The sequence below is a fragment of the Hemiscyllium ocellatum genome, chromosome 45 (assembly GCF_020745735.1).
Source record: "Hemiscyllium ocellatum isolate sHemOce1 chromosome 45, sHemOce1.pat.X.cur, whole genome shotgun sequence".
Taxonomy (NCBI): Eukaryota; Metazoa; Chordata; class Chondrichthyes; order Orectolobiformes; family Hemiscylliidae; genus Hemiscyllium; species Hemiscyllium ocellatum.
In genome coordinates, this window is record NC_083445.1 from 21660790 (window position 1) to 21676207 (window position 15418).

General features: G+C 44.1%; 1 protein-coding gene across 2 annotated transcripts in view; it reads left to right on the plus strand.

Moving 5' to 3' along the window:
* colgalt1a (collagen beta(1-O)galactosyltransferase 1a) overlaps positions 1-15418 on the plus strand; it is a 62860-nt gene that overhangs the window by 37314 nt on the left and 10128 nt on the right. For both annotated transcript variants that reach the window (XM_060854904.1, XM_060854905.1), the window contains exons 3-9: positions 5072-5189; positions 6733-6867; positions 9142-9346; positions 11095-11214; positions 12062-12138; positions 13068-13174; positions 14308-14440. In XM_060854904.1, the coding sequence (XP_060710887.1) occupies positions 5072-5189; positions 6733-6867; positions 9142-9346; positions 11095-11214; positions 12062-12138; positions 13068-13174; positions 14308-14440 (895 nt within the window). The remainder of the gene's footprint in view (positions 1-5071; positions 5190-6732; positions 6868-9141; positions 9347-11094; positions 11215-12061; positions 12139-13067; positions 13175-14307; positions 14441-15418) is intronic.

The window sequence follows — 15418 nt, forward strand, 5'->3', positions numbered from 1 at the left end:
AGGTGTTGATAACTAAAACGGGAGGCCAAAGAACTTTCCAGGGAAAGATCAGTCTTGTTGAGGTGTTGAAGTTAAGGTATTCAATGTATTGAGGTATCAGTGATGGCTTTTTTTTACCCCTGTTGTCTTCACCAAAGGCTGAGTCAATGAGGATCCTAGTTTGCAACAGTGTAGCGTGCAGTCTACTCTTGATATGGTACAAATTGTAGTATTGTATAGACCAGTATCTTTGTGCTTGAGTTTTTTAAAAATTGCAGTCAATGCTGTCTAGGTAGCATTTCACTTCAGCCTCTAGTGTTCATTTCACACTGTCTACTTATTGAATGTCTTCACTCGGCGCTCCTGTGATGCAATTAGGTCAAGGAATTCAAAACATTATGAACGAACCAGAGATACAAGGCCAAGTCTGAATGGTTTCACCTTGGAATTGGTCATAGAGTCATCGAGATGTACAGCATAGAAACAGACCCTTCGGTACAACCTGTCCACACCGACCAGATACCCCAACCCAATGTAGTCCCACTTGCCAGCACCTGGCCCAAATCCATCCAAATGCCTCTTAAATGTTGCAATTGTACCAGCCTCCACCACATCCTCTGGCAGCACATTCCATACATGTACTGCCCTCTGCCTGAAAAAGTTGCCCCTTAGGTCTCTTTTATATCTTTCCCCTGTCACCCTAAACCTATGCCCTCCAGTTCTAGACTCCCCGATCTCAGGGAAAAGACTTTATCTATTTATCCTATCCATGCCCCTCATAATTTTGTAAACCTCAATAAGGTCACCTCTCAGCCTCCGACGCCCCAGGGAAAACCGCCCCTTCCTGTTCAGTCTCTCCCTATAGCTCCAATCCTCCAACCCTGGCAACATCCTTGTAAATCTTTTCTGAACCCTTTCAAGTTTCACAACATCTTTCCAATAGGAAGGAGACCAGAATTGCACGCAATATTCCAACAGTGGCCTAACCAATGTCCTGTACAGCAGCAACATGACCTCCCAACTCCTGTACTCAATACTCTGACCAATAAAGGAAAGCACACCAAACGCCGCCTTCACTATTCTATCTACCTGCGACTCCACTTTCAAGGAGCTATGAACTAGCAACACACCGTGCATAGATAAGCTGCAGAGCTGGGCTGAGAGGTTAAAAATGGAGTTTAATGCGGACAAGTGTGAGGTGATTCACTTTGGTCGGAGTAACCGGAATGCAAAGTACTGGGCTAATGGTAAGATTCTTGGTAGTGTAGATGAGCAGAGAGATTTCCGTGTCCGTGTACACAGATCCTTGAAAGTTGCCACCCAGGTTGACGGTTGTTAAGAAGGCATACAGTGTTTTAGCTTTTATTAATAAGGGATCGAGTTCCAGAACCATGAAGTTATGCTACAGCTGTACACATCTCTGGTGCAGCCGCACTTGGAGTATTGTATACAGTTCTGGTCACTGCATTAGAAGAAGGATGTGGAAGCTTTGGAAAGGGTGCAGAGGAGATTTACTAGGATGTTTCCTGGTATGGAGGGAAGGCCTTACAAGGAAAGGCTGTGGGACTTGAGACTGTTTTTGTTAAAGAGAAGAAGGTTGAAAGGTGACTTAGTAGAGACATATAAGATAATCGGAGGGTTAGATAGGGTGGACAGGGAGAGCCTTTTTCCAAGTATGGTGACAGCGAGCACGAGGGGGTATAGCTTTAAACTGAGGGGTGATAGATATCGGACAGATGTCAGAGGTAGTTTCTTTACTCAGAGAGTAGTAAGGGTATGGAATGCTTTGCCTGCAGCGGTAGTAGATTCGCCAACTTTAAGAACATTTAAGTCATCATTGGACAAGCATATGGACGTACATGGAATATTGTAGGTTAGATGGGCTTCAGATGGTATGACACGTTGAGGGCCAAAGTGTCTGTACTGCGCTGTAACGTTCTATGGTCTAAGTCCTGCTAAGATTTGCTTTCCCAAAATGCAGCACCTTGCATTTATCTGAATTAAACTCCATCTGCCACTTCTCTGCCCATTGGCCCATCTGGTCCAGATCCTGTTATAATCTGAGGTAACCCTCTTCGCTGTCCACTACACCTCCAATTTTGGTGTCATCTGCAAACTTACTAACTGTACGCATCCAAATTATTAATTTAAATGACGAAAAATAGAGGACCCAGCACTGATCCTTATGGCACTCCAGTGGTCGCAGGACTCCAGTCTGAAAAACAACTCTCCACCACCACCCTCTGTCTTCTACCTTTAAGCCAGTTCTGTATCCAAATAGCTAGTTCCTCCTTTATTCCATGAGATATAACCTTGCTAACCAATCTCCCATGGGGAACCTTGTCGAACACCTTACTGAAAGTCCATATAGATCACATCTACTGCTCTGCCCTCATCAAGCTTCCTTGTTACTTCAAAACCCTCAAGTTTGTGAGACATGATTTCTCACGCACAAAGCCATATTGACTATCCCTAATCAGTCCTTGCCTTTCCAAATACATGTGCATTCTGTCCCTCAGGATTCCCTCCAACAACTTGCCCACCACTGAGGTCAGGCTCACCAGTCTATAGTTTCCTGGCTTGTCCTCACCGCCCTTTTTAAACAGTGGCACCATGTTTGCCAACCTCCAGTCTTCTGGCACCTCACCTGTGACTATCGATGATGCGAATGTCTCAACAAGAGGCTCAACAATAACTTCTCTAGCTTCCCACAGTTCTCGGGTACACTTGATCATGCCCTGGGGATTTATCCACCTTTAACCATTTGAAGACATCCAGCACTTCCTCCTCTGTAACCTGGACATTTTGCAAGAAATCACCATCTATTTCCCTACCGTCTATATCTTCCATATCCTTTTCCACAGTAAATACTGATGCAAAATATTCATTTAGTATCTCCCCCATTTTCTGTGGCTCCACACAAAGGCAGCCTTGCTGATCTTTGAGGGGCCCTATTCTCTCCCTAGTTACCCTTTTGTCCTTAATTGATTTGTAAAAACCTTTTGGATTCTCCTTAATTCTATTTGCCAAAGCTATCTCATGTCCCCTTTTTGCCCTCCTGATTTCCCTCTTAAGTATACTCCTACTTCCTTTATACTCTTCTAAGGATTCACTCGATCTATCCTGTCTATACCTGACATATGCTTTCTTCTTTTTCTTAACCAAACCCTCAATTTCTTTAGTCATCTAGCATTCCCTATACCTACCAGTCTTCCCTTTCACCCTGACAAGAATATACTTTCTCTGGATTCTTGTTATCTCATTTCTGAAGGCTTCCCATTTTCCAGCCGTTGCTTTACCTGCGAACATCTGCCTCCAATCAGCTTTCGAAAGTTCTTGCCTAATACTGTCAAAATTGACCTTTCTCCAATTTAGAACTTCAACTTTTAGATCTGGTCTATCCTTTTCCATCACTATTTTAAAACAAATAGAATTATGGTCGCTGGCCCCAAAGTGCTCACCCACTGACACCTCAGTCACCTGCCCTGCCTTATTTCCCAAGAATAGGTCAAGTTTTGCACCTTCTCTAGTAGGTAAATCCACATACTGAATCAGAAAAATGCCTTGTATGCAGTTAAGAAATTCCTCTCCATCTAAACCTCCATCTATGGCAGTCCCAGTCAATGTTTGGAAAGTTAAACTCCCCTACAATAACTACCCTATCACTTACAGATAGCTGAGATCTCCTTACAAGTTTGTTTCTCAATTTCCCTCTGACTATTAGGGGGTCTCTAATGCAATCCCAATAAGGTGATCATCCCTTCTCAGTTCCACCCAAATAACTTCCCTGGATGTATTTCTGGGAATATCCTCCCTCAGCACTGTTGTAATGCTATCCCTGATCAAAAATGCCACTCCCCCTCCTCTCTTGCCTCCCTTTCTATTCAAAGTTTGTGAGAAAATTTGTAGCTCAGGTGGTCGTTGTTGTGGTTCTGTTCGCCAAGCTGGGAATTTGTGTTGCAGACATTTCGTCCCCTGTCTAGGTGACATCCTCAGTGCTTGGGAGCCTCCTGTGAAGCGCTTCTGTGATCTTTCCTCCGGCATTTATAGTGGTTTGAATCTGCCCCTTCCGGTTGTCAGTTCCAGCTGACCGTTGCAGTGATCGATATATTGGGTCCAGGTCGATGTGCTTATTGATTGAATCTGTGGATGAGTGCCATGCCTCTCCTTCTATCCTTGCTGTAGCAATGTTCCAGGATACAAATAAGCTGCCAGTCCTGCCCATCCCTGAGCCATGTTTCTGTAATTGCTATGATATCCCAGTCCCATGTTCCTAACCATGCCCTGAGTTCATCTGCCTTCCCTGTTAGCCCCTTGCATTGAAATAAATGCAGTTTAATTTATTAGTCCTACCTTATCCCTACCTGCCCTGACTGTTTGATTCACTTCTGTTCTCAACTGTATCAGTCTCAGATTGATCTCTTTCCTCACTATCTTTTTGGGTCCCCCCCCATCTTACTAGTTTAAATCCTCCCAAGCAGTTCTAGCAAATTTTCCTGCCAGTATATTAATCCCCTTCCAATTTAGGTGTGATCCAAAATGTGAATCCTTCTCTCATACACCAGCTCCTCAGCCATGCATTCATCTGTTCTGCCCTCACTAGCTTGTAGCACTGGGAGTAATCCAGATATTACTACCCTTGAGGACCTCCTTTTTAATTTTCTGTCTAACTCTCTATAATCTCCCTTCAGAATCTCAACCTTTTCCCTTCCTATATCGTTGGTTCCAATGTGGACAATGGTGTTTCTATGACATTGTTGCTGATGGCCTCCTGAGTGGCAGGCCTGTAACACCAGGAGAAGTGGAAATGGAGGAGGTGGGTGACAGAATGACAAAAGCATATTATATTTAAGGAACTCATTGAGAGAAAAAAAACTTCCTGAACAATAGGGCTGCCGACAGCCTGTTACAACTTCCTCAACAAAGTCGATTGCTGGACACCTTGAGAAAAGTGGAAGGGATTAGATTGCTCTGACAGTGGTCAGTGTAGCAGAGCCAAATAGGCAGTTCAGACAGGAATCAATGAACTGTTTGTCTTGGTGTGGCACTGAATATTCATGTCTTGTGTGCGCTTTGCAATGTCAAATTTCAGATCCTACTTTGATGAAATGGGGCCTAAGCATTGGTCTGACTCCCGCTATGAGCATGTGATGAAGCTGAGGCAAGCAGCACTGAACTCAGCCAGGGATCGATGGGCTGATTATATTTTGGTAAGGGCAGCTACGTTTCTCTTTAGTGTTCCTGCATATGTTAAGAAGCATGCATCTGGCTAGAAAGCGTCTAGTTTGAGCAAAATTAAATTTGTTCTGAGCCCCAAACAGAAGAGTCAATCATAATTCAGTGGGTAGTGCTCTCCCTCAAAGTCAGAGGGTCAAGAGCTCTCGTTTCGCTGTAGTCACTCACTGTCCAGAATTGTACTGTGGGGATGCCTCACTGTGGCCAATATTTATCTCACAACCAGTATCATTAAGACAGACTATCCAGTCATTTTTATCATGTTGCTATAGTGGGACCTTTCTGTATCCATATTGGCTACCATATCTCCTACATTGCAACAATGATTACACTTAACCTTCATTGGTGGCAAATGCTTTTGAATATCTGAGGTCATAAAAGGTGAGACAGAAATGTAGGTTTATTCTTTCTGCTAGATATAGAGGTTATCCAAGTTAAACCCCAGTGTTATGAAGCCCTATATAGGAACCACACAGGTCAACAATCATTTATTCCTGTACAGCATGGACCGTATGTGCGCTGTATTTCAATCTTTATGTAAATATGTGATTTTCATATCGTGTGCAATTTTCACTCTAAAGGATGGCAGTTCAAAACTACAGATAGTGTTCCACAAAGACCAGATAATTGTGGGCCGATGGATTTTGGTAGTTTATTCAGCATTGGATTCAAAAGAGAACTAACTTGCTGTTTGGTGGATGCCCAAGGATACACTCCTGATTTTTTGTTGAGAGGAAGGTGTGGTGTGTCTTTAAAGCTGGGTGGAGATGGATCTGAAGTGCCCCTGCTGAGGGATTTGGCTAGAGGAACATGATCTAGCTGGCTGCAGCTGTTGTCCAGAATCTGTAAAGTATGGGGCCGGGAGTTTAACTTAATCTGCTCCCACATCCATGTGACGGTTTGCAGACAGTAACAAGGTTTCTCTCGCACCTCTGGGAACATTCCAAGGAAATAATCAGTCTGGGTCAGAGTTCATCTCTCCATCACACGCTGCTGCAGTTTAGAGGAAAAGAAACGCTTTCTTCTGATTGAGAGGTGCCCAGAAAGATAAAATATCATCTTAAATTTAGAGGCAAGCCATTTGGGGTGGTGACAGGTAGCACTTCGCACATACAATAGTGGCAATCTGGAACACACTCTCTCACTGAGCTGGCCAATTAAAATTTTCAGCACTTTATTAGGCAAGTGCATTATCGATTCTGAAGTCGATGTCACCAAATTGAGTTTGGACACTGGACCAATATAAGTGGTAGAATGGTCTTGAGAGGCAGCATGAACTACTTGTGTTCCTAATTGATACCATGTTCTACACAAATGGCAACATTTCAATTCATTTTCAGACTCCTAATTACGGTGTGGTGTCTCCATTCCTGTCTTGCTTTGTGGAGTTCTCTATTAAATACGCAATGACTTGTGTCCGGAGTTTGTGTAATCGAACACTGTATGTGTGTGTACCTCTCTCTTCCTGGCAATCTGTTTTCTGGAACTGCTGTACTCCAATGGTCTTTTCCTTCCCAGTTTCTCGATGCAGACAACTTCCTGATCAATCCTGACACCTTAAACCATCTCATAGCGGAGAACAAAACAGTTGTGGCACCCATGTTGGACTCACGCTCTGCATATTCCAATTTCTGGTGTGGAATGACTGCTGAGGTAGGTCGACAATCATTAATTGTGTTGTTCAACTTCCATTTTGTGTGTTAGTTAATTTCTTCAGTTTCTTAATTTTCCAAACTGTGACTACTCTCAACTCCTTAGATAGCTTCCACCTTCCTCTTAGCTTCTTTTCCTTTATTCTCCAGTTGGTGCCCAAGCCTTCGTTCTCTTTTCCAGATCACTCATGAGCTCATGCTTTCTATGAACCTTCCCAGCTTTTCCACTTCTGGCCATGTGCCCTAACTGTTGTCCTTTCTGTCAGCGGCAATGCTTTCTCGTTAACGAATCAAAATTATTTTGAAATTGTATTCTTCCCTGTCTCCTCATCCTCCTTTCAAATGTTTACGGTAATATCCCTGCAATGTGAATGTAAGTTGTTTGGTAATGAGCCTGGGGTCAGGTGATCCTGATGGGAGGTTGTGCTCGCATGTCCAGGTTGAAATGCTTCAGTATGTTGTCACCATGTGATGTTGAGTCAGCACTGAACTCCACATCTAGATGCTGCACCATTGTGAGTCCTCAAATTTATTGTCCTGGGGGTGATGCTTACTGCACCATGCCCTGGCCTGGTTCCACCATGACCCTGCCCCCACCTCACCATGCACCAAGCCTGGATCAACCTCATGTCTTAAAACAGGTAAAGGTGGATAAATCCCCAGGATCTGATCAGGTGTACCCTAGAACTCTGTGGGAAGCTAGAGAAGTAATTGCTTGGCCTCTTGCTGAGATATTTGTATCATCGATAGTCACAGGTGAGGTGCTGGAAGACTGGAGGTTGGCTAATGTGGTGCCACTGTTTAAGAAGGGTGGTAAGGACAAGCTAGGGAACTGTAGACCAGTGAGCCTGATGTCAGGGTTGGCAAGTTATTGGAGGGAATCCTGAGGGACAGGATGTACATGTATTTGGAAAGGCATGGACTGATTAGGCATAGTCAACATGGCTTTGTATGTGGGAAGTCATGTCTCACAAACCTGATTGAGTTTTTTGAAGAAGTAACAAAGAGGATTGATGAGGGCAGAGCGGTATATGGACTTCAGTAAGGTGTTCGACAAGGTTCCCCATGGGAGACTGGTTAGCAAGGTTAGATCTCACGGAATACAGGGAGAACTAGCCATTTGGATACAGAACTGGCTCAAAGGTAGAAGACAGAGGGTGGTGGCGGAGAGTTGTTTTTCAGACTGGAGGCCTGTGACCAGTGGAGTGCCACAAGGCTCGATGCCGGGTCCTCTACTTTTTGTCATTTACATAAATTATTTGGATGCGAGTATAAGAGGTACAGTTAGTAAGTTTGCAGATGACACCAAAAGTGGACAGCGAAGAGTGTTACCTCAGATTAAAAGATCTTAACCAGATGGGCCAATGGGCTGAGAAATGGCAGATGGAGTTTAATTCAGATAACTGTGAAATGCTGCATTTTGGGAAAGCAAATCTTAGCAAGACTTATACACTTTATGGTAAGGTCCTAGGGAGTGTTGCTGAACAAAGAGACTTTGGAGTGCAGGTTCATAGCTCCTTGAAAGTGGAGTCGCAGGTAGATAGGATAGTGAAGAAGGTGTTTGGTTTGCTTTCGTTTATTGGTCAGAGTACTGAGTACAGGACTTGGGCGGTCATACTGCTGCTGTACACGTCACTGGTTAGGCCACTGTTGGAATATTGCATGCAGTTCTGGTCTCCTTCCTATCGGAAAGATGTTGTGAAACTTGAAAAGATTCAGAAAAGATTCACAAGGATGTTGCCAAGGTTGGAGGATTTGAGCTATAGGGAAAGATTGAACAGGCTGGGGCTGTTTTCCCTGGAGTGTCAAAGGCTGAGGGGTGACCTTATAGAGGTTTACAAAATTATGAGGGATATGGATAGGGTAAATAGGCAAAGTCTTTTCCCTGGTTTGGGGTGTCCAGAACTAGAGTCCATAGGTTTAGGGTGAGAGGGGAAAGATATGAGACCTAAGGGCCAACTTTTTCACATAGAGGGTGGTATATGTATGGAATGAGCTGCCAGAGGAAGTGGTGGAGGCAGGTAAAATTGCAACATTTAAGAGGCATTTGGATGGGTATATGAATAGGAAGGGTTTGGAGGGATATGGGCCGGTGCTGGCAGGCGGGACTAGATTGGGGTGAGATATCTGGTCGGTATGGATGGGTTGGACCGAAGGGTCTGTTTCCACGCTGTACATCTCTATGACTCTGACTCTAACGCTGTTGACATCTTTTGAGTGTCTGTGCTGCTATTGGAAGCTGTGCTGTACCTTAACTAATTCCTTTGCTCGGAAGGGTTATTACAAGCGGACCCCAGCCTACGTGCCCATACGGAAGCGGGACCGACTGGGCTGCTTCCCGGTTGTCATGGTGCACTCCACAATGCTGATCGACCTCCGTAAAGAGGCCTCCAAGCAACTGGCGTTTTACCCTCCACACCCAGATTACACCTGGTCTTTCGACGACATCATTGTCTTTGCTTTCTCATGCCGACAAGCAGGTGAGTAACAGGATGCAGTCGTTGGGGGCATAAGAGTGCGTAGAGCTGTAGTTGTGCAAGATACCGTCTGTTGGGACATGTCTAAGAACTAGCAATAAATACTGGGTGAATCAGCATTGCCGATGTGCCATGAGTGAATTTAAAAAAAGGATAATATCTTCTGGTCATAGACTATCTCACTAAGGAAACAAAGTACCTGCATCTACCCTGTCAAATCCACTAAGAATCTTCTACATTTCAATAACTTTGCGCCTCATTTTTCTAAACTCCAATGAGTGTAGGCCCAACCTGCTCAATCTCCTATAAGGTAGAATGAGCCTAGATGAACCTTCCCTGGACTGCCTCTAATGTCAATATATCTTTCCTTCAATAAGGGGACTAAAACTGTTCATAGTTAATGGAGAGGCAGTAATCTAGAATCTGACATGTTCTGGGAAACGTTGGTTTAAATCCCACCACAGTCGATGGTGAAATTTGAATTCACCCAAACAAAATCTGGAATTAAAAGCTAATCTAATGATGACCAAGTAACCACTGTCAATTGGCACAAACATCCACCTGGTTCCTTCCTTTAGGAAGGGAATCTGCCATCCTCACCTGGTCTCACCTACATTTGAGTCTAAACCCACGGCAATATTGGCTCACAAATGCCTTCTGGACAATTAGTGATGGGCAATAGCGCTGGCCTTACTAATGATGCCCAGATCCCATGAATGATTAAGCAAAATAGTATTCCAGCTGTGGCCTTAGAGTAAATAATGCACATTATACATTATTCACAAATCTTTTGTGTTCCTTTGGGAGAAGGTGATGACCATTGCCTTTGACCTGCATAATGTCTGACTCAAAGGCCTGTGCTTAACAGTAAAAAGACTCATCTGAGGGCATTATGTTGCAGCTGCTAGACATACCAGCGAGCTTGGATTTCAGACCAGGACTGGAACAGGGCGAGACTGTTTAGCACCCTTAGCCTACTGTGTCGTTCAGTAAGATCATGGCTAATATGGACCTTCATTTTTTCTGGGGATCAGAATTCTACAGTCGCTGTGAGAGGGAATCTGTCCTCATCTCTGCCTCTTAGAGATCTCTCTTTTAGTACAGAAATGGGGAGCAATATTTTGTCCCAAGTTCGTTAGCCTCTAAATTTCTCTTCCCCAGAGAGGCAGTGGAGCCTGGACCTTTGAATTGATTCAGTGCTGAGTTTGATAGATTTTTGATAGATAAGGGGGATAGGGAGCAGGGATCAAAGTGGAGTTGAGATCACAAGTTGATCCGTTTTGATCGGATCAAATGGTACAGCGGGCTTGAAAGGCTAACCACTTTTCCTATGTTTTTGTCTGACTTCCCTTGCGTTCCATTCTCGGTATCCTCCCTCTCCTTGCTTTTGCAAAAATCAGTGACTGGCAGTTCTGGAGTTTTTGTTTGAACCCACACCCCAACCCTCAGCTGCTTCCAGGCAGAGAGAGCAAGAAAGCTCGCTGTTCACAAAGCATTTCCTCAGATGCCAGGACTTTGAAAGAACTGTGTTGGCTGTAATGTTCTTTGGAATTGTCTGAGATCGTGGACAGCTAAATAAATATAAGGTGCTGTTTTTACAACATGTTGTCATGTCATGAATCTCCAAAGTGACAATCTCCACTGACCATCTGTGTGTATGTCTTGTACTGACCACGTGTATGATACTGACCGGTGTAGTTTGTAGATTAGACACAGTTGCAATAATGCAGATGCTTTGTTTTCTGTTTCAGAGGTCCAGATGTATATCTGTAATAAGGAACATTATGGGTTCCTGCAGGTGCCACTGAAGTTGACCAGCACCATGCAGGATGAGATGGATAGCTTCACTCATGTCCATTTGGAGATTATGGGTAAGTGATGCAGTTTTTCTTTTGTTTTCAGTCCTAGAATCCCTACAATGTGGAAGCAAGTATTTGACCCATCGAATCCACACCAACCCTCCGAAGGGCATCCCATCCCACCTCATCCCTGTAACCCTTCATTTCCCATGGTTATCTCACCTAGCCTACATATCCGTAAACACTATGGACAATTTAGTATGGCCAGCCCACCTAACCTGCACATCTTTGGTCTGTGAGAGGAAACTGGAGCACCAGAAGGAAACCCACTCAGACACAAAGAATGTGTAAACTCCACACTGGCAGTCTCCCGAGGGTGGAATTGAACACGGGTCCCTGGCACAGTGGGGCAGCAGTGCTAATCACTGAGCCACCATGCCACCCCAACCATTTTGGCGGAACAAGTGTCAGCTTTTAGAGATCTTACTCTCTGTGATTGACTTCTATGTTGCCAGCTATACGTCAAATCAGGGAAACTTGAACATGCAAACATCCAGGAACATGAGACAGACAATAAGTATCCTCCGTGGGTGACCCACTAAAGGCAAGAGGTGCAGGGGGAGAAAAGGAGAACATTGTATGCGTGGAATGGAATGTTGCAAGTTGGAATGGCCTGCTTGAAAAGGCAGCAGAAGGAAATTCGATAGTCATTTTAAATGGGAGTTGGATAAATGCTGATGGAGGAAAATGTTGGTTTATGAGGATGGCGTGAGACTAGTGGAATGGCTCTTTCAAAGTGCCAACATTGGCTGGATACCCAGCTCCTGTTCACTGTATAGACAGTTTGTGTGTGCATGTTCTGTCTCAGAGATATCCAGTGGTGAATCCTCCATGTTCTCACACACTGTTTGTGTTTCAGTGAACCACCCTCCCATGGAGCCTTCCAAATACTTGTCTGTGGCACCAAAGTACCCCAATAAGATGGGTTTCGATGAGGTATGTTTGTTATTTGAACTTGCTGTTGGAGTGTGGGAATGCCAATGGTTTGCCCATCTCTTAACCGCTACGGGTTGGTGGGCCATTTCAGAGGGTGGTTATTGTTGTGTGTTTGGAGTCACATGTATTCTAGAATGAGTAAGCCGCTCACCAAGGTCACCATGACTGAGACCAGCTTTATTGCTTGAATTTGCATTCCAGTAGCTGCCATAAGATCTGAATCCATGGACCCAAAGCATTAGATTGAGCCTCTTGCTTCTCCAATGACATTGCCACCACACCCTCTTCCACTAGAGTTAGGTGGAAGGAACATTGATGTATATTCATACCAGGAAAATGTTACAACGTTGCAACTCTTGTACTGCTTGGCAGAGGTCTCAGGACAGCTTGAATTGCCTTCCATTTCAAACTCACCACCTTGTTGGATTAGGATCCTTTTGTTTTCCTGTGTAGACTTTATAGCTTTAGAAGACTGCAGAGTCAGGGAGGCAGCAGCTTAGCATTAATATCACTGGCCTGATAGTTCAGAGACCCAAGTTAATGTCCTGGTGTACCAGAAGGAGCCACCCTGAATTCATAAAATCTAGTATTATATGGTTAGTTTCCAATGGTGACTGTGAAACTATCAAAAGATCAACATTAAGAGCCCATCTAATTCACGAGCCTTTAAAAAAGGAAAGTCAGCATCTTTTCTTGATCTAACCTAAGTGTGACTCCAGACCCATAGCAATGTGGTTGACTCTTGACTGCCCTCTGAATTGGCCCAGCTGGCCATTCAGTTCAAAAGGGCAACCAGGGATGGGGAATAGATACTGGCCTGGCCTGTGACAATCGCATCCCATGAAAGAATACTCGTGCATATGTATACATGTCTTATTGGAAGATAAGACGTTCATCTTTAAGCATTTTTTTGCAATTTTATCTCCTAGATTTTTCTGATCAACTTGAAACGCCGTCCAGATAGGAGAATGCGAATGCTTAATTCGCTGCATGAGCAGGAGATTGCATGCAAAGTAATTGATGCTGTTGATGGAAGGTAACAGAGTTCCAAGCCATAGCTTACACACTGCATAGAGATAAGGTTACGCCCTATCCTGTTTGTCTAAAATGTGTGTACCATCTTAAGACTGTTGTGCACAGATTTGGTCTTCATATTACAGGAACTGATATAGAGGCAAGGCAGGTGAGAGATGAGGAGGAATTTCTTCTCTCACAATGGCGTATAGAATTCCCTGCTTGGAGAGCCTTGGAGTTTCAGATGTTGAGTCTAACTGGTAGATATGAAAGATATAAAGTGACGTGAGAAAACTGCAGGACAAAGGCGTTGAGGTAGAAAGATTAGCCATGATCTAATGGCAAAGCAGGCTTTCTGAGCCACATGAAACCCCTTCTATTTCCTATGTACTGCATTCTATCCTGTATTATACCCCAACCATTATTACCTGACAATCAGTTACAGCTAATCAGTTGAAACCTTTCGAGCTTTCTGCTAGTATTGCAAACCCAGTGGTGCAGCCATTAGGAAAGAAGGGATTCACAGGCAGACCAATCAGTATGGAAAGAATCATACAGCTCTATAATGTGGAATCAGGTCATTAAGCCCATCGAATCTTCACTGGCCCTCCAAAGAGCAGTCCACACAAACCCACTCCCCCACCCTATCCCTGTAACTATGCATGGCTAATCCACATAGCCTGCACATCCCGAGACACTATGGGTAATTTAACCTGGCCAATCCACCTAACCTGTACATCTTTGGAATGTGGGAGGAAACCCATGGCAACACAAGGAGAATGTGCAAACTCCATACGAGCAATTACCCAAGGATGCAATCGAACTCGGGTCACTGGTGTGTGAGGCTGCAGTACTAACCACTGAGCCACCATGCTGCCCAGAGAGGTAAGTGAGGGACATCTTGAGAGAATAGGATAAGACCTGTCAGAACTTCAACTTCCATTTCCTCCCTTTCCTGAAATGAGTTCTCCTCTTCCATGCTGCTCATTTTTCGGCTTTGACCTTCTCATGTGGGTAAAGTGCAGAAAATTGGTGCTGGATTAGAAAATGAGAGGAGCAGCTGAATGCACTTAATTTTCTTTCTTTCTTGAATTAACTGGTTGGTGTTGGCCTCGTGAAGTGTGCTTATACTTTCCCCATGACTCATATCTACAGGGCCTTCAACAGCACCCAGATAAAGGCGCTTGGTATCAATATGATGCCAAATTATGAAGATCCTTACTCGGGCCGGCCTTTGACCAAGGGGGAGATGGGCTGTTTTCTCAGTCACTACAATGTCTGGAAAGAGGTAAGGAGCTGCAGTGTTAGGTGAGCAACTTGGGAGTTTGATTCAATCAGCTGGGACTGACCTGTACAACAATAATAGGGATAGGAGCAGAGGCCCAGGAATGGGGGTTTTGAGTTATAAGTAGAGACTGGAAAGACTGGGTCTTTTTTTATTGGAGTGTAGGAGATTGAGGAGTGACTGTGTAAAGACTTGTTAAATCATAAGGGGCATAGATAAGGTGATTAGCAAAGATCTTTTCCCTAGGGTGGGAGAGTACAAAACTAGGGGATTCTATGACTTGAGTATAGCTAGAAAAAAGAAGACACATTTTATCAAGGCTTTTCATCTTGCACTCATTAGGACCTTTGACAATAAATGCTAAAGTAAACATTATACAGTCAGAGAGCAAAGTGCTGATTGATTGGCAGGTGCACCCTGTAAGGTAGAATAGTTGCCGTGGAGAATGCAGCAGTTTCTGGTGACTGTAAAATTTGATTTTTCTTTTAAATTGGTACTCGATAAATTGTCAAAGTACGTGCAAGATGAGATAGTTTTCCTCCATGATACTCAATAATAGAAAAGTTGTAAATTAGGTTCCCTACAGTGTGGAAACAGGCCATTCAGCCCAACCAGTCCACACTGACCCTCTGAACAGTAATCCACCCAGACCCATTTTCCTCTGACTAATGCACCTAACACTATGGGCAATTTAGTATGGTTGATTCAACTGACCTGCCCATCTTTGGAGTGTGGGAGGAAATCAGAGCACCTGGAAGAAACCCACTCAGACACTGGGAGAATGTGCAAATACCACACAGACAGTCGCCCTAGACTGGAATCAAACCTGGAACCCTGGTGCTGTGAGGCAGCAGTGCTAACCACTGAGCCCTATAAATAAGCCTTAATCCCCAGTTATATACCAGATGTTTCTTGCTATGTTAATGTTGCTACTATTACGTTCTTCAACAGTCTGCTCAATACCTTAATGCTTTGAAAAGT